The 18,956-nt window shown below is 51.0% G+C and overlaps 2 protein-coding genes across 2 annotated transcripts in view; one reads left to right on the top strand and one right to left on the bottom strand.

Moving 5' to 3' along the window:
* The window catches only part of STK4 (serine/threonine kinase 4), a 90,798-nt gene extending 83,040 nt beyond the window's left edge, over positions 1-7,758 (top strand). The window contains 1 exon segment of the mRNA XM_004272892.4: positions 3,439-7,758. Coding sequence (XP_004272940.2) covers positions 3,439-3,597 — 159 coding nt within the window. The 3' untranslated portion in view covers positions 3,598-7,758.
* Positions 7,759-10,221: 2,463 nt separating this feature from the next.
* KCNS1 (potassium voltage-gated channel modifier subfamily S member 1) lies at positions 10,222-18,098 on the bottom strand. Its single transcript, XM_004272894.4, has 3 exons — positions 17,965-18,098; positions 14,618-15,660; positions 10,222-12,362 (listed from the first exon to the last, which is right to left on the bottom strand). The coding sequence occupies exons 2-3, from the start codon at positions 15,641-15,643 to the stop codon at positions 11,892-11,894; spliced, it is 1,497 nt and encodes a 498-aa protein (XP_004272942.1). The 5' UTR covers positions 15,644-15,660; positions 17,965-18,098; the 3' UTR covers positions 10,222-11,891.
* Positions 18,099-18,956: the final 858 nt, after the last annotated feature.

Here is an 18,956-nt window from a genome sequence, read left to right as displayed (position 1 = left end):
AACTTAAGCCCCAAGGGCCTTAGGGCAAGTAAATTAGCCTGAAGGTAGCTGAGATAAAGCCAGGGTGCTTGTTGTTGCCCCCAGATTAGAATCAAGGGCAAAAGAGCTGCATAGAAATTGGAAACCTAGAAGAAGCCTTGACCAGAGACAGGCAGCGATTACTTTGTGAGAATTTCACTGCCAGGAAAAGGAGAAGGAAGGTGTAGGATCACGCTGATCAAATTGAGGGCTTAGAAGAAATGCCTGGATAGCTTCTTTAGCACCTGAAGTCCTGCGCCTCCCCTCCCAGGGGGCCTGATCCAGTAGCTCTGGCTGGGGGCTCAGGAGTCGGTATTTTCAACAAGTGATTCTGATGCAGGTGATCCGCGGATCGTACTTTGAGAACCACTGAGTTTCAGGAGCCCTTTGAGATCATCTAGGCAGCCCTCTCTTACGAGTGGGGAAACTGAGGCCTAGGGAGGAGGTGGTGCTTGCCTGAAGTGGCAGGACAAGTTGGCAAGCTAGTGCAGTTCCACCGACTTCCGTTTCTTCATCTTGCAGTTAAGTCTTTATCCAAATGGACGGGTCAGAAGTGAGCCTCCCGTCCCAACTCCCAGCTCGCCTTCCTTCACTGTATTTCCTTTCTTTTCTTTTCTGTAACACCTTCTAATCTAAGAGTCATTTACTAATTTACTGTGTTAATTGTCATATGTCTGTCTCACCTCACTAAGATGTAAGCTTCATAAGGGCAACGATTTGGGGAGCTTTTTGTTTTTCTTCCCACTGAAGGATCCTATGTGCCTTCATTACACAGTGCCCGGCCTAGAGTAGGTATTCAGTGAATATTTGATGAATGGTTGGATGAAAACTATTTTGTTAAACTATACAGACGTTAACGAGCATTGTGGGAAAGTGCCAGCCCTTAGGCATTGTTAACCCAAAATAGAGTAGAATGTTCTCTTTCTCACTCCTTTGACTCTGGTTCGGATCCGAGGTTACAGGAACAGCTTATTGATGAGAGATTAATTAGCGACTTCCCAATAATATTAATAATAATGATAATATAACAGCAACAACAATAACGGTTATTTTTATCTTTTTTTGCGGTGCGCGGGCCTCTCACCGTGTGGCCTTTCTCGTTGCGGAGCACAGGCTCCGGACGCGCAGGCTCAGCGGCCATGGCTCACGGGCCCAGCCGCTCTGTGGCATGTGGGATCCTCCCGGACCGGGGCACAAACCCGTGTCCCCTGCATCGGCAGGCGGACTCTCCACCACTGCGCCACCAGGGAAACCCTACAATAACGGTTATTAATGACAACAGGGATAGCTATCATTTATGGCATGTTTACTGTCCACCAAATACATACGACATGAAGTCCTACACTAAGAGCGCCACACCTATTATGAACTCGTCCAATTCTCTTTTCACCCCAAGGGTGGAGGAACTGAGATTGTCTGTTTTCCAGAGGAGAAAAGTGAGGCTCAAAGAGGGCAAGTTATTTGTCCAAGGTTACACAGCCAGTGCAGTTAGGATCTGTCCTTAACCACCAGTTACATTCAGTATTAGGTTTGGGGTGTCCTCTCTTTGGAGAAGGAATCGAAAAAGCTAAAGACGAGGCAGGCATCACCCTCCAGGGTGTCCCTGCACCAAGGACACCAGCCTCCAGGATGGTGTCAAACCACACAGGCTGGAAGGCAAGATGGATATTTTCAGCCCGACTTTCCAGCACTTCCACACCCTCTCAAGTCTTTCCATTCTCACATTACAAAGAACCTTCCGTCTTGAACTGTGAGGCTTTTCTCACTTCTGAGACCACCTCCCTGAAGCGGACCCAGGGACATTCCTGTGGTGACAGGTCACTACGCCATTTCTAGGGAGGCCACTGCAGTGCTTCCCACTAAAAGGAAGAGGGGGACAGAAAGAGGCTCCTTCACCCACCTTTCGATACCCTTTCCCTGGTGAGGCTTCAGGAAGGGGCTGAGGGAGCCAGTGATTCTATAAATCTCCTGTGATACTTGAGTGAGCCTTTTGAGCTCCTGAAACACTGTGCCTGTTACACTGGCTGTGAGCTCACAGAATTTCTCACCACCTGCTGTGGAGAATGTCGGCATTCATTCCCGCCCCTGCCAGCCTGGCCTGGCCTCGCTCGGATGCAGTGAACACTCCACACATACGGCAATGGCCACAAGGCCACTTGCCCGACAGCTGCAGATACAGGTGGAAGATGGGCCCCCTGGGCTGTAGCCAAGATTGTGTGTTGTCACACTCATTGCCGTCTTTAAGCACACAGGGCACCAGGCGTTGTGCCGACCACCCGACAGCCACGGTCTTATTTGATTCTTACAATAAACACGATGAGGCCCTGTGGTCCTACTTCTGTAGATGAGGAAGCCCTGGAACAATCGGCCCCTGGCGTGAGTCTCACAGCATCTGCAGAGGCAGAGCCACGTTTCCAACACAGGCTGAGTTGGTTCTCAAACCCGTGCTTTTGTGAGTCTGCCTGCCCCCAACGCTGGTTAAGAGCAGGGCCTCTGGGTTCGAATCTTGACTCTGCCACGTCTCGGCCGTGAGACACTGGGCAAATCACTGAGCCACCCTCTCCCTTGGCTTGTTCTTCTGTGACATAGGGATAATAATATACTGAAATCACAGGATTGTCATGAGGATTAAATTAATTGATGTATAATGTATGCCAAGCACTTGGTGTCTGGCGCGTGGAGAGCATTGTGTAGGTGCTTGCCTTTAGTATTAACTTAGATATCAGGGCCTCTTTTTCCTTTCTGCAGGACGGAAACTTCATCTCAGAAGTTTCAGGGCTTCTCCAGCTAGCCCCCCGTCCCACCACCCCCGCAAAGGGCTTGTGTCTGTATTCCCAAGGCACTTAGGTAGATCATCCGTGTAAAGTGCTCACTAGAGTGGTGCTCCCAGTAAATGCTAGCGGTGACAAGGATGACAGTGCCGAGACTCGGGGGTGTGGGGAGACGGGGGCCGGGAGAGAGCATCTACTCCTCCGCGAGCATCTGTCCTCCCTGGTGTAGGGTCCCGAAGGAGACATGGCCACCGTGCAGATGCCCACGTCACGGGTAGGACGAGAGCCAGGAGGCAATCATTATGCTGCATATACCAAGTTACTCTTACTTTAGTGCCCTAACAATGAATCCAATGTAATTAATTTACAAGAGAGGGGAGATGAAAGTCTCATTCATTAAGTTCCTGGTCAAGGAACAGTAAATCAAAGAGATTAACACTTAGAGCTCTTCCCAGGGGAATTCCTCGGCGGTCTAATGGTCAGGACTCTGCACTTTCACCGCTGAGGGCGCGAGTTCAATCCCTGATCAGGGAAGTAAGATCCCACAAGCCGCATGGCACGGCCAAAAAAAAAGAACTCTTCCTGGGATAAGTTGTCTCAAAAAGCCACTGACCTGGATCTTGTCATGACTATACTATCTCTCTTGTAGCTGAAGAGTTGGACAGTAGAGGACCTTCAGAAGAGGCTCTTGGCCCTGGACCCCATGATGGAGCAGGAGATTGAAGAGATCCGGCAGAAGTACCAGTCGAAGCGGCAGCCCATCCTGGATGCCATTGAGGCCAAGAAGCGGCGGCAGCAAAACTTCTGAGGGAGGCCAGGCCGGCAGGGCCCCAGGCCGACGGCGAGCTCTGGCTCGCTCGCCCCTCCAGCTGCCTCCATCATCTCTCCAGCCCCTCTGTGAACTCAGGAACGTGCGCCAGTGGCCAGGGCTGCCGTGCCGGTCAGCGCGCCGCCCTGATGTGTGCATTTAAACTGGGCAGTTATATCATTTCAGAGGATTCATGTGGGCGCTTTGAAACTCAGAGTTTTCAACCCCAGAAACAGAGACTCCTAGTTGAGTGAGAGCTGGGAAAGTGTCCCATTGTCTTTTGTTTTTCTTCTCCCAGTAGCTTTCAGTGGTTCTTTCTGGAAGACTTTAAAATATATATATAAATATGCATATATATATAAATTATAACTAGATTCCCCACATGGCGTGGTGGCATCTCTGTATAGGTACAGTTTTAAACAGTTGCCTCTTTTCTGTAAGATTATGGTACTATGGGACATGAGGGCAGAGGACACCAGGAGACTGCTGGGGGCACTCCACCCCCTGGAGCCAACCCCACCCTTTTTCAGGGCTGCACTGACAGGTTAGGTTGGGGCCTGTTCCTTTACCACGCTTTCAGCCTTGTGCAGGCCATCCTGCTTCTGGAGCTATCAGTGATGCCCAAGGGGAAGCCTTGAGCACCGGTGTTTACTTTCTGAGTCCCAGGAGAAGCCTGGCACGCTCCTTGCAAGACTGGCCTTTGCAGTTTCAACGCCTTTCATCCATCTCCACTCTCCCAACTGCCTAGAGTCACAGCAAAGACACTGCCCAGTGCCTTAAGAGGAGACGTGATCCAGCAAGGGGACAGGCCTGCCAGGAACTCCTAGCAAAGTGGAGCTGTGTTCAGTCTGCAAAAGGGAAAAGGTTTTTGAAGTTCTCATCATCCATGTGAAGATTACACACGTGGCATTTTGCTCCACGTTCCTTACAGACAGGGGTAGAGGGCATTGCTTTTGAGACCCACATTCCAACATGTGACTGTTTTCTTTTTCATTTTACTGCTACGGGGTCTGGAAAGGGTAAATGAATATCAGACTAAGATTTGTTCTCCAGGAGACTCAACCCAGACCCGTAAAATGCCAGAGCTGGAAGGGACCATAGACATCATCTGGTCTAACAGAGGCTTAGAGAGGAGAAGTGACATGGCCCAAATCACAAAGCAAATTAAAGTAAGAGCTGGAATTGGACTTTGGGGCTCCTCACTCCTGCTTCACTGAACCAAGCAGCCCCTTCTTGGAGGGAAGACACTTGTGTCAGTTTTGGTGAAGTTGTTTCAGGGAATCCTGCTAATGGAAACTTGCTCTTGCTTTGTCTCTTCAGTAGGGGACTAGCTGTGAAGAGATTCCCAAGGGGAGCCAGATCGTTCAGTTTCAGCCATTCCATGAGCTCCACAGCATCTGCCGGACAGCAGACAGGCATCAGGCGGGCAGATGTAGGGCCTAAAGCAGATCAGAGGGCTTTGCAACAGACAGCACTGAGCCATCCGTCTGGAGCCTTGGTTCAAGGCCACATGTCACTTAGTCACACAGCCAAGAGCAGACAGTTGGGAAAGACAACTGTCTTTTTGTTTTCTAGTACCTCTTCCCCTCAGATAGGGGAGCTATGACTAGGTCGCACCTAAGGATACTGTAATTTGATTCCATTATTGCTTTTGCTACCCAAACCTGGGGATCAGTGGAGAGTCAGGGAATGTTCCTCTTCTGTGGCTGGATTCTGTTCTTTACAATTACAGCAAAAATTACATTTTTTTAAAATGCAAGAGGTTGTTGTCGGTCTGCAGGGCTTGGGCAGCTAAGCAGCCTTGTGGCAGGTACAGACAACAGAGGACAATTCGAGGATCCCGCTACAATAATAAACGGCAGCTAGCGACCATGACCACTTATTATACGCCAGGCACTGCGCTAGGTAGGTAGGCTCTTTGTGGCAGCTCCAAACTTCCCAATAACTCTGTGAATTAAGTGCTTTATCTCCATTTCATAGATGAAGAAGCAGGTTCAGAGAGAAAAAAGCTCTTTCCCAAAGTGGTGCAGGTAGTAAGTGGTAGAATCAGGATTCATAGCATCACCATGTGGGACCAGTATTTACAGGGAAAAGGAAAGTCACAAGTCGTCTTTTTTTTTTTTTTTTAAATTTTATTCAAGTATAGTTGATTTACGATGTGTTAATTTCTGCTGTACAGCAAAGTGATTCAGTTATACATATATATGCATTTTTTTTCACATTCTCTTCCATTATGGTTTATCACAGGATATTGAATATAGTTCCCTGTTTATCCAACAAGTCTTTGCAAAAATGAAATGACCACTTTTCTTGCACAGACTAAAAAACTCTAGCTGGCATTCTCAGGTTGGGAAACCACTGAATTAGTAGTCAAGTCTGACAGCCAAGTGAGTTTTAAAACCCAAAGTATGGAGCATGAATTTTCCTACACCATCTGCTGCGCTAATTAACAGTCCTGCCTCAGTCTCTCTCTCTTTCTCTCTTTTTTAAAGGATTTTGCACTTGGCCAGACAAGAGGGGAATGCCCATTATTCTCCCTTCCTAAGCTAGAGCCAAGTAAAAGAAGGTTCAGTTTTCCCCCATAAATATTCTTGGGAGATGAATCTCTATCTGAGGTTTATTTTGTTTCAAGCATGTGTGCATCCCGCATGCTGGTCCAACAAAGTACATTGCTTTCCAGTCTAGCTAGGCAGAGCCCTTGGCCAGAAGTCAGTTTATTTTGGATGAGATGGATTTCCTGACAAGGTGTGTTTGTTTTCTTGTGACAGGAAGGCAGAGAAGCAAATCCTAGTCATTTTTTTCCTTGAATACTAAATTCAGGATAGGTCAGCTGGCTTCCATTGAGCCCTGAGTGTCAGTCATTGCTTGAGCATTTGCGACTCAAGCTTCCAGGGGACTCTGGGCCTCTCACTTGTTCTCTCCTAGGAAACAATGAGCCAGACCTAACTGTGTCTTTTAAAAATCTCAGATTCTCCAGGAATATCTTTATTGCTTCCTCACCAGTAACTTTGAAGCAAATTTCCATTTTTCTTTTTCCTTGTCCCTTCTCCCAACCACCAACTGGATGGACGGATGGATTGGTGGACGAGTGTTTGGCTTGATGGATACATGGTTAAATAGATAGATAGACGGACACACAGACAGACCCAATACTCCAAAGCAACTTAAGAACTATAGCCTTGACTCCTCCAGACTGTAGGTTCTGATCCAGGAAACATTTATTTAGCACCTGCTGCCAGAGATGTATTATTTATACCATTTAAAATTCAGTTGTGCTTACCAATATCAGGAATGAGAGAGGTGACATCATTACAGATCCTACAGATATTAAAAGGCTAATAACAACTTTATGAATAACTTTATGCTAATAAATTCAACAACTTAAATAAAATGGACAAATTCCTTGAAAGATACAAAGTACGTACCATACCTCACTCAAGAAGAAGTAGATGATCTGAATAACCCTTTATCTATGAAAACTTAATGGCTCTGGGTGATACACGTGTTACTGTCCTCGTTTGACAGATAAGGAAACCGAGGCTCAAGAGAGGTAGAGTCTGTTGCCCAAGGTCAGGTAGCTAGAATACGGCAGAGCCAGAATTCAAATCCAGGTCTTCTGATCCTCATTCCAGTGCCCTTTCTAGCATACCACGTTGCCTCTAAAGATTGCAGCTCCTTTTTTACCGGAAAATTGTTCCTGCCCAGTCCACATCCTCTCACCCCATCCTTTCTTAAGCACTATGTCTGTATTTTCACCAGGATTACAGTCATTGTATTTGGAATCCATGTTCTTTTTTGTGTTTGGAAAAAGAAAATCTCTTCTACCAGCTTGCACTCAGACCAACTTGGAAAAAAAAAAAAGCTTAAATGCTGTTGCAGACGTACAACTTAAAAATGTGAAGTTTGTAGCTTTAACTTTTTGTAACAAAAACTAATAACACTGGCTTAAGAGCCGACTTGAAATGCTATTTTATAAAGTTTGGATGTAAATAACCAATCGAGGTCAGCAGTTTGTATATGTATGAGACATAGCTTCCTCCACTGCCTTTTTTTAAAAAAATTGAGATGCTTCCTATGTGCTTTTATGTTAGAATTGTTGTTCTCCCTCCTTCCTCCTTCCTCCACCTTGTCACCTTTGTTTTAAATAAACTGTCATTTGGACCAGAGTCTATCCTCTTTTTAGAAATGAGAGCCTCCATCTATAGCCTGGATGGTGGTATTGTGAAACTTTGTGACATCGACTCTGTGGTGTGTTTATTCTGGAATCCAAAGCCAGGGGAGAGGTAGGTGGCGTAGGAAGTACACTTTTGTTGGACACCTACTGTGTGCCAGGCACTGAGCTGGTTGTCAGGGAGTTAAAGATGAACTAGGCACAGCTCTTGCAGGCCACCTGGGGAGTAGGTTCAGCCCACAAGCATATAACATTGGAAATACTATGGTAGAAGAAAGTACACAACCTGTGGACACAGGAGGGAGCAACAGTCGGTTCTGCTAGGATGTCCAAGGAAGCTTTTCTGGAGGAGGTAATACATCCTGAACTTTAAAAATGAGGAAGAGACGGCCAGGTGGAGAAGGGGTGAGAAGTGAGGGAGATGAGGCATCCTGGGCAGAGGGACCAGCCTATACAAAGGGTCTGGTGTGAGAGTCTGGACATAGGATCACCTTGGCATCCTTCATCTCTGTCTGTCATTGATGAAGCCAGGCCATGCACTGCCCAGCATTCAGAGGGGATCGGCTGGGTCCTGCCCATCCTTATCCAGAAACAATTCCCTAGTCTGAGCCTGGGTTCTCTTAGTCTTAAAAATTTACTCCAGGGCTTCCCTGGTGGCGCAGTGGTTGAGAGTCTGCCTGCCGATGCAGGGGACACGGGTTCGTGCCCTGGTCCGGGAAGATCCACATGCCGTGGAGCGGCTGGGCCCGTGAGCCATGGCTGCTGAGCCTGCGCGTCCGGAGCCTGTGCTCCGCAGCGGGAGAGGCCACAACAGTGAGAGGCCCGCGTACCACAAAAAAAAAAAAAAAAAAAAAAAAAAAAAAAAAAGAAAAGAAGCCCTGGGAGATGTGACACACACAGAGGAGAAGGCAACGTGATGACAAAGGCAGAGACTGGAGGGAGGAAGCCACGTGCCAGGAAATGCTAGCAGCTGACAGAAGCTAGAAGAGGCAAGGAGAGGACTCTACCCTGGAGCTTCTGGAGGGAATGTGGCCCTGCTCACACTTTGATTTTGGAATCTGGCCCCCAGAACTGTGAGAGAAATAAATTTCTCTTGTTTCAAGTTTGTTTCATCGTTTGTGGCAATCGGTTATAGCAGCCACAGGAAACGATACACCTTCCAATGAATTAATTTTTTTTCTTAAGGAAGTCAGTTTCTGTTGCTTGCAAACAAAGAACTCTAACTGTAACTGTTGTTCATCATTTCACTTATTTATTCTAATGAATTACCCTTTTTGATTAACTTAGTAACCTGCTGGATTCCTATCACTTACAACCTGCCTAATCCAAGATTGGAACCCGAGAATGTGGATTCTGAGTCACTCCACGTATCACCCACCATCCCCAGTCACCCAGAAAGCACGCCAGGCAGCCAGCTTCACACAGGCAGAAACAGGCCCCTGGGCCCAGTCTATTTGCAGAATGGTTTTCACTGATACACGGGAGTGGGAGTGAGTCGTTGCCTTTCTACCAGGGCCACACACAGCCCCATGATGGATGCAGGTCAGATGATTTTTCCCTGAGCTTTCCTCACACCAGCTCTAGGGACTCAAACTCTGGAAGCTATCTGGCTCCTTGGTGTATGTCCAGCAAGACCACAAGGGTGGTGCATGCAGCCCTTCTGGTCTCTGTGCTCCGACCTGAGCAGAGCTGGGCCTAGAAGTTAGGAGGTGAGTGTGCAGGAGGGCTGGGGTGTGTGTGTGGTGAATTCATAGGCGACCCTTTGGCTTAGCTGCAGTCTCTGCTCCAATCTGGAGACTCAATCCACCCACATGTAGGGGCCTCCTATGTACCAGGCCCTGTGTATGCCACAAGGCCTTTGCACATGCTGTTCCCTCTGCTTGAAACGCTTCCAGGCACCCTCATTGCCTAATTAGGTATTTATCCCTAGGATGAGATAGTCACTTGCTCAGGAAAGTCTACTCTGACCTCGGTTAACGGTCCCTGCTCCATTACGCGCTTATAGTTCCCTTTACTTCATAAAGCTATTACATACTTATGGGGTTATTGAATTAAAATCCATCTCCCCCACTAGTCTGTACGCTTCACGAGTATAGGAATATATATTTTGTTCCCCACTGTATCTCTGAAACCTAGTAAGCAGCTGATAAATAGGAGGCCAGGTGGGTAAAGTAAATCTGAGAAGTGGCGGGGCTCACACCGTGGGGTCTGTGTGTATGAGGAGGTGGGTGGGAGGGGGACGCTGTGGGGAACTGGAGAGCCTGCGCTTCGCCCAAAGGCATTTGAATTTTAAAAAATACACTCAGCCAAACAAAACACGTCTGCAGGCCACACGTGAAGCCCCAGCTTATGCCTCTTCTCAAAGATGTTTGTTGAATGAATGAGTAAAGAATTTACAAGGAAGTCATTTTTATTTTTTTATTTTATTTTTTTAAAGTTTTTTTGATGGGGACCATTTTTAAACTCTTTATTGAATTTGTTACAATGTTGCTTCTGTTTTCTGTTTTGGTTTTTTGGCCACGAGGCACGTGGGATCCTAGCTCCCCGGTCAAACCCGCACCCCCCGCATTGCAAGGCAAAGTCTTAACTACTGGACCGCCAGGGAAGTCCTAGGAAGTCATTTTTAAATCCTCAAAGAGCAAGGAGGAGGAGAGAGGCAAACTGAAAGGATCTCCTTTGCGGTCGTGTCTCTGTCCTCTTAAGGACAAGGTCTCTCTATTTCCTCTTTCTCCTCAGTGCTCCACATGTAGTAGGCTGTACAAATTGGTTGATCTATTCAACGTTTACTAAATACCTGCTCCACGCAAAGCCAGGTTCAACCAGACAGTGTCTTCCATCCTGGAGCTCAGTGTGGTGGGACAGAGCTACAGTCCGGCAATGACACGATAGCGATGGCTGTCCCAGCCACAGTATGTGGAAAGGGCTGCAGGACTTTCTCAGCAAGTAGAGAGAGGATTCAGCAGGCGAGTATAAAACATGTGGCCCCAGCAAGGATGAGAGGGCTGGACCTGGCCACAAGGGACAGGAGGCTCAAGCATTTGCCCGGATGGTGACCCAAGGGAGGGCTGGAAGTCTGCGTCATGGGCAGAAGGCAACTGCCAAGATCAGCCTGGGGGGATCTAGGGAAGGGGCGACAGGTGTCGATGCATGGCAGCTCCTTGCCACCAACACTTCAGAGCTGAGCTGGCTTTAAATCAGTGCTCCATTTGGCTTTCATCTCCCTCTGGGGCACAGATTGTGACCATCTAATAGATGGGCTGAACTGTGGAAATGGAGTAGGTCCTAGCATAGCTGGTCTAGACCTCAGGCCTCAGGCCAGGGCCCCTTCAGATTTTCTGTATCTTAAGCCAGCCCTTGGAGGAAGCTTCAGGACTATTGTTTAGCAAGTCTTGCCCATCCACTAAGGGGGCAGCCTCCTACCTAGTCCTTCCTTTAAGACCTCATCTTTGAAAGCTGACTCCTGTTGGAAGCTCCTGGAAAAGAACCACAGCTGAGGTCCAGGAGCCTACATCTGAATCCCCTGCCTGGTCCTTTCCCTAGCTCTAACAGAAGGTTCTAACTCTATGAACCAACTCTGGGGGTTCCATAACCCCCTACAACCACATGCAAATTTTGTGAGGGCAGAAGAAAGACTAGTGGAAGGAACATTGCCTTGTCAGAGACCCACGAGCTGGGATTCCAACCCTGGCTCCACCACTTCTAGTTGTGCGGCATCTGGGCAAGTCATTGTGCCTCTCTGAGCCTGTTTCCTCATCTGTGAAATGGAGACGATTCCCATCCTCCAACAGAGGGCCAATGTGACATGGCTAACAGACAGAAGGCGCTCAGGAATTGTTAGCATCCTTTTGACTTTCCCTCTTTGGCTCATGCCTGCATTGTGGGTGGCTTGGAGGTTTGTCTAGAAAGGTCTCTGGGGTGCTCCCCAGGCTCACAGAATCTAGGGTAACACTATGCTGCTCTGCGCCTTTGGAGGAAAGGACCCGGCCTCCAGGTGTCATTTCTGAAGCCAGAGTGAGTGATACTGAGAGGCCATGCCACCAGGAAGAACTTAAGCAGGGGAGGAATCTCTGCTCTGTTTCAGCTCACTGCAGGGGTGTGGGAAGGGGGGCACGGAGCCCTGGTTTTAATAAACCTGAGAGTTTGGAGGCCCACTAGTGGCCTGAGCCTCCAGGTCTTCAGATCTTCCCTCCTGGGAGGTCTCTCGGGAGGTCTCCACAGACGCCTCCGACACTCCGTCAACGCTGCTCAGCAAGTCCTCAAACTCCCAGTGGTCACTGTTGCGCACGGCAGCCTCCAGGGCCTTCTGGCGTCGGTAGAAGTGGGAGAACTTGTTGAAGATGATGGTGATGGGGAGCGCCACCACCAGGATGCCCCCGAGGATGCAGCCCGACGCTGCCAGCTTGCCGGCCACTGTCACCGGCACCACATCCCCATAGCCCACGGTGGTCATGCTCACCGTGCCCCACCACCAGCAGGCCGGGATGGTGTCAAAGCCCACATCCTCCTCCTTCTCGGCTGTGTAGGCCACGCAGGAGAACACAGACACACCCACGGCCAGGTACAGCAGCAAGATGCCCACCTCACGGTAGCTGCGCTGGAAGAGAATGCAGGAAGTCAGAGTTGGTGAACTTACAGACCCGGTATTGGGCACATGGGGAAACTGAGGCCCAGAGAGTCGAAGGGGCAGGTCCAAAGTCACAAAGTGGAGCTGGTGCCAACACCCAGGTGCCCTGCCTGCACACTAAGGTCGTTCAACTACAGTAGCCAGCAAATCGCCCTGAGACTGAACACAGGCCTGATTTCTGTTGTCCAAAGTGCCTGCCTGCTAAACCATGGCTGTTTCTTCTAATGCAGGGGCCACCGGTGGTGCCAGCCAGTTAATGGAAAGCTGGTGATTTTTACACTGTTGCAGAACCAAGAGAGAACCACAGTTTCTATGCCACAATGTAAAGAGTTGGTTTCATGTCCTTTTGACTGGTCTATCCCATTTCTGTTAAGTACAAAACTATTTTCTGCCTCTCGAGGAAGCTAAGAGGATATGTAAGTTCCCTGGACCACCCACTGGATGCACTTGCCTGTGGGTGTGTATACCTGTTCTGCCCCCAACGCCTTACGGCACTGATGCTCGAATAGGGCAGTTCTGTCCCCCAAGGGACACGTGGCAACGTCTAGAGACATTCTTGGTCGTCACAGCTGGGAGAGGTGTGCTACTGGCATCTAGTGGGTAGAGGCCAGAGACGCTGCTAATCACCCTACAATGCACAGGACAGCACCCCGCAACCCAACAAAGAATTATCTGGCCCCAAATGTCAGTGCTGAGGCTGAGAACCCCTAGTGTGGAACAGGGCCTCCCAAACCATAAGGTGCAGAGAAATCATGTAGGGGGAACTAACTGAGTAGGTCTGGGGTAGGGCCACAGGTTTTGCAAACTCCCAGGTAATTAGGAAGCTGCTGCTGGCCAGGGGCCTGGCTTTGAGTAGCAAGGCTCTCATCCAAAGTCTTACACCCGTGCCTTGGACGCTGCAGCTTTGATCAGCACTCTTCTCCTTCCCTGCAGAAAAAGCTAGCAGCATCAGGCCCTGGCTTCCTGCATGGTGGAGGCAAGGCAGAGTTCTAGGGCGGACTGTCCCTGGAGAAATGCTCAGTTCAGGGGTCTGGCTAATGGAATTCTCTCTACCTGCCCTAGCAGTCTGCCCAGGTCGCCCTGCCTGCACCCAGCGTCCTGGCTGTCCTGCCGTGAGAGCATGCAAACGGCTTTCCTAAGCCACGGGTGGAAGGGGTCTTCCAGCACCTTTTAGGGATTCTTAACAGGGTTGCATGGAGCTTTGGGAGAAAGCGGTGCTAGGGTCAGGACCAGGTGGATGCTTCTCTGGGCTGTACCACTTACTTGCTGAGGAACCTCTGACAAGTCCTGCCACCTCTTGGAGCCTCAGTTTCCACATCTGCAAAGTAGTCACAAAAACACTTGCCCTTGTTTAAACCTCTCACAGGATCCCCTATTCCCACGGGAAAAAGACCAAAATTGTGGGCCAAGAGTTGACGACCCTTCAGTGCCCTGTGCCCCACTCACCTCTCCAACCTCCTCAGTGGGCACACCCTTCCCTCCATGTCCCCCTCCCAGCATCATCCTTTTCCCTCTCCAGGTCTTCTTCCAAGCTGTTCACGTTGCCTCCCTCCCAAAACCAGGCTAATTTCACCCCCTTGAGGGTAAGCTTGCCAGGGCAGTGATTCACCCCCAGTGCAGGCCCTGACACGGGGCAGGTGCTCAACAAATGGCAACCAGGCTTTAAAAAGGCAACCCTCCAACCTCAGCTTCTTCATCTACGGGAAGGGAATAAATAATAGCATGTTCCTGAGGAAGCTGTCCTGAGGATGAAATCGATGATGGATATGAAATTGGCACAGAGTTAGCAGTCAGTAAGTGTTAGCTCTGGGGCTGTTGCTAGACTTAGCCTATGAAGGGTGACCTATGATACCCGTGCTCCCTGATAACGCCAGCACGAAGGCTCAGCAGAGAAGCCAGTGAGCATCCTGCTTGGCGTATTTTTGTGATGTTTGACAGATAGATCCAAAGTAACCTTTGTCTTGTTTTTGTTATTGTTGTTTGTTTTTGTCTTTTGGTTTGGTTTTGGAAAGAAAGACAAGCAAAGCTCTGCCTCGGTTTTCCGTTTCTCTCCTGGGAAACAGGTAACAGAAAGACCCTTCTTACAGGGCTATTGGGAAGGTAGGACTGGATGTGAAATGCACACCTGGTGTCTAGCCCCGTGTGTCTGGACACCACAGGCTTGGAAGTTCCCCTGCTAACCTGCCCCATGGTTACACTCGCCTCCCCGAAACCCCTAACCCTACCTTGAGCGTTGCACCCAGCGAGCGCAGCCCAGTGGAGTGGCGCGCCAACTTGAGCACGCGGAAGATGCGCATGAGACGGAACACCTGCACCACCTTGCCCAGGTCGCCCAGCTCCTCGCCACCCGCTCCGCCCTGGTCTCGGAGTGCCACGCCAGCCAGCAGCGTGAGATAGAAGGGCAGCACGGACACGATATCGATGAGGTTGAGCGGGTGGCAGAAGAAGTTGCGCGTGCTGGGCGCTAGCAGGAGGCGCGACGACACCTCGAAGCTGAACCAGGCGATGCAGAAGTACTCGAGGTGCCGCAGCACCGGGTCGTCGCGCAAGCCTTCCGCCCTGCGGCCCGCGGCCACCGCGGCCACGGCGGCCGCTGCCTCGCGGGCCTGGTACTCGGGCAGGCTGTGAATGCACATGGCGGCGATGGAGGCGAGCACCACGCCGATGGAGACGCAGCTGAAGAGCTTGCTGGGCAGCGAGTAGCCCGGGTTCTCCATGGTGAGCCAGAGGCGGCGGCGCAGGCGGCCGCAGCGCACCGCCCGGTAGTGCGCTAGCTCTCGCTGCACGTCAGAGATCTCTTCGGGGCACGGGCCCACGCTGCTCAGCGTGTCGCTGTCCTCGTCCCAGACGCGCGGTCGTGCCACGCGCCGCTCCAGGTAGCGTGCACGGCAGCACGTGGCCAGCGCGCTCTCGCCCAGGCCCCAGTAGTCGGCCTCCTGGCCGAAGGCGAAGACGCACTGCTCGTCGAGCACGTGCAGGCGGCCGGTGCGGTAGAAGTGCAGCAGGCTCAGGAAGAAGCCCGGGTGCCGATCGAAGTAGAACTCGCGCGCCGCCGCATCGTAGTCGTCGCACAGGCGTCGCGCCTGCTCCTCCGACGCCGCGGCCTGCAGGCGGCCCAGCCGCGTGCCCGGGAACCGCGCCAGGGCGCGGGCGCTCAGCCGCCGCCGCACGCCGCCCACGTTCACGCGCAGCGCCTCGTCGCTTCGCCGCCAGGGCACCCGGGCTCCGGGCCCCGGGCACTCGCTCACCATGGCTGCCGCGCGCTGGCCTGCGGACAGGGGATGCGCACGCTGAAGGGGGCGTTCCCGGACGGCCTCCCTTCCACGAAGACCAGGTCTAAATCCCCTCCCTGCTCCATCCCCAGCCAGGGGCGTTGGAGGCGCTATGTGAAGCGTCTGGTACGCCATAGGCACACAGTGTCAAGTGCCCTCCGGACTCAAGAGTCAAGCTTGGGTTTGAATATCCCTCACTCCCCACTCCCCCACTGGGGTCCTTGGCCAAATCACTGAGAACTCCCCCCACCCCTTCATTTTCATAAAGTGGATGCTGAGATGTCCCTTGGAGGACTATGAAAGCTGTAGGACGGCAGGATGTCCTGACCCCCGCTGGCCGCTCATTCAGGACGTCTCCTTGCCCAGACTGGGATTTTCGCATTCCAGAGGCTTCCTATGGGACCGTGCGCAAGCTGGCACTCTGAAGCTGGGTTTCCTCCTCTACACAGCGGGATAGTGAGCATTAATATCTAGGGTCGTTGAGAGAATCCGTCTAGACCCAGAAGTTCTTAAGGTGTGTTCCCTGGACGAGCAGCTTCACCGTCACCTGGGAGTTTGTCACAGATGCAGCGTACTCTCAGCCTGCTCTGGACTTGCTGAATCAGAAACTCAGGGGATGCGGTCCAGCAGTCTGTGTTTCAACGAGCTTGGAGGGTGATTCTGATGCCTGGTCAAGGTTGAGAGCCATTCGCTTAGCCTATTTAAAGCATCTGTAGCGTCAGCCTGATTGAAGTTTGGCACTCTTGTGTGACCATAAGCAAGTCATGTCACCTCTCTGAGCTTCTGTCAAGTGGAGCTAAACATATCCCCCTCCAAGTGTGGTTAGAAAGATGAAATGACCTTGAATGCCTGGCTCCCAGAAGGGGTGTCGTAAGTCATGCAGCTGTTTGTCTCCTGGCGTCAGGCAAACCCGGGTTTAGAGCCACCCTTGATGCACCTGGAGCCTTGAGGAAGATGCTTTTCTCTAGGTCTCAATTTCTGGCACGATGCACAGTTCACAATGCGGACAGTAGCACCTGCTCCCGAGGAAGGCGGGAGGATTAAGGTAGGCTATGGAAGTGCTCGGCCTTAGTGGATGCTCAGGAAATGTCAGATCCTTCCGCTGCTTACTGTCTCCAATTTCTGCTGGAATTGAGGGCTAGTGACTCACCTCCTGTGCCTCAGAAATCTCATCTGTGCTGTGGGCTCAGTAATGCCTGCTTCCCTTGGGTGGACGGGGGACTGAGTGTGTATCAAGCAGCTGGCCCAGTGCCTGGCAGGGAGCGGGCAGGGTGCCCTTCACTTACCCTGGGCTTGGTGTTTAAGGCGGTCAGGGTTTCGTCCTTAGCTCTGTCACCTGTGTGACCTCTGGCCAGTCTCCTCCAGCTCTCGGTTTTAGCTCCCTTATCTCCAGAATGGGGATAGCAGCACTTCTGGTGAAGGGTTATTGTGAGTGTGTGTGCAAAGCCCCCGGAACACAATGGGTGCTCAATAAATGTCAACCCCTTGCACTTCCCTCATCAGACGTAGGCTCAGATTCTGAGTCTGCCACTTACTAACTGTTGACCTTGAGCAGAATCATGCCCCTCTCTGAACTTTGGTTTCCTCATCTGTAAACTGGGGAACATCATACTTTCCATAAGAAGTTTTGAGGATTAAATGAGGTAAATTGTTTGTCGGCAGCACAGTCCCTGGCACATAATTTGTGCACAATAAATACATACGTGAGGCAGCTCCACGCCTTCCCCCCCTGCTTGGACTTGGTGTCAAAAGATGGAGTTTCTAATCTAGTTCCATCAACCATTAGGTGCAGGACTGTGGGCAAATCGCTTTCTCTTTTTTTCTGGAACTCACCTCCCTGCTCTATGAAATGGGATGATTAATTTAACAAACCTTCGCTGCCTAGAATCTGAGGATCAGTAAGAAAGATTAAGTGATTTGCTCAAATTACCCCGCTAGCCCATGGCACAGCTGAGGTTGGAAACTAGGCTTTTTGAGTCAAGACTCTCTCCACACATTTATTTTGAGCACCTACTATGTGCTGGTAATTTTGCTGGGCTCCAGATACACTTCGCGGGTTTAATCCCTCCACCAACCCTGCCAGGGAGGTTTTCGAATCCCATTGTGATGATGAGCAGACAGGGCAGCCCAAGCCCTGCCAGCCCCACGTTGCTCGCTCCTGGGTCGGGGTTGGTGGGGGGGTGTCTCATAGCGGGGACACGGGCACCGGGACCCAGGGCAACCTGGCCTCCCATTCTCGCAGCCCCCGTCCCTTCCCCGGACCTTGCCTCCCCCCCCACACCCCCAGGGAGGTCCCTTACCTGTCGCGGCCCCTGTAGGGCGTCCGCCGGCCGCGTGGTCCCGGAAGGTGCCGAGGCTGGGGAGCCGCTGGCCGCGCCCGATGTCTCTGCCCGGAGGCCCCGCTGACTCCTCCTTCCCCGTTTTCCTCCGTCTGTCCCGGTGGCTGAGGCCGCATCGATCGCTGCCCGGGGAAGGAGGGAGGCCGCGGGCTGTCGGAGGCGGGGGTTTCTATTCCTGACTCAGTTGGGGAGAGGGGGGATGTCTGGAGACGGGACCCAGCCAGGGCATCCCCCCACAAGTCAGGGGCCAGGGGATGAGGGGTAATTTAAGGGGCGGGGGTCCCTCTAGAGAGGGATTTTGGCCGGAGCTTCTCTGACAAAGGAACAACAACAACGGCAGCAGCAGTAATAATAGCTTCCTTAACTGAGTCCTTAGTATGGGCCAGGCACCGGGCTTCAGGTGACTTATCTAAGTTATTCCTGACACAAACGACATGCACAGCGTCTTCTGTTACCCATTTCACAGACAAGCCCCAGTCATTTTCTCAGGGTACTTAGCTAGGAGTTGTGGACCTGGGATTGGAACTCACATCTTCCAAGATTTCCGCAGGGAAATCTTGAAACAGATCAAGCCTGAAACAGATCATTTTGCCCCTGAAGTTCAGTGTCATCACCTGCCCATAGATTCCTGATTCGTGGTGCCGAGGGTAAGAGAGAACTGTGCCAAAGAGTTTTGTCAAGGTTGTGTAAACCACAAGCATTTATTAAGCACCTACTGTGTGCCTGGTTGGGGAGAGGGTCCTGAAGATTAGGACCTGGATACAGGAAAGGATCCCTACTTTACAAATATGGTTAATAATAATGATTTACCTATTGAGCTCTTACCTTGGGCCCAGTATTCTACAAACCTCATCTCTTAAACTGCAAATATATCTGTGGCGTAGGTGCTATTATTGATATTATTCCAATCTCACAGATAAGAAATGTAAGGCTTTGAGAGGTGAGGTGACTTG

This window comes from Orcinus orca, chromosome 16 (assembly GCF_937001465.1).
Source record: "Orcinus orca chromosome 16, mOrcOrc1.1, whole genome shotgun sequence".
Taxonomy (NCBI): domain Eukaryota; kingdom Metazoa; phylum Chordata; class Mammalia; order Artiodactyla; family Delphinidae; genus Orcinus; species Orcinus orca.
This window is presented reverse-complemented; position numbering and strand designations above follow the sequence as displayed.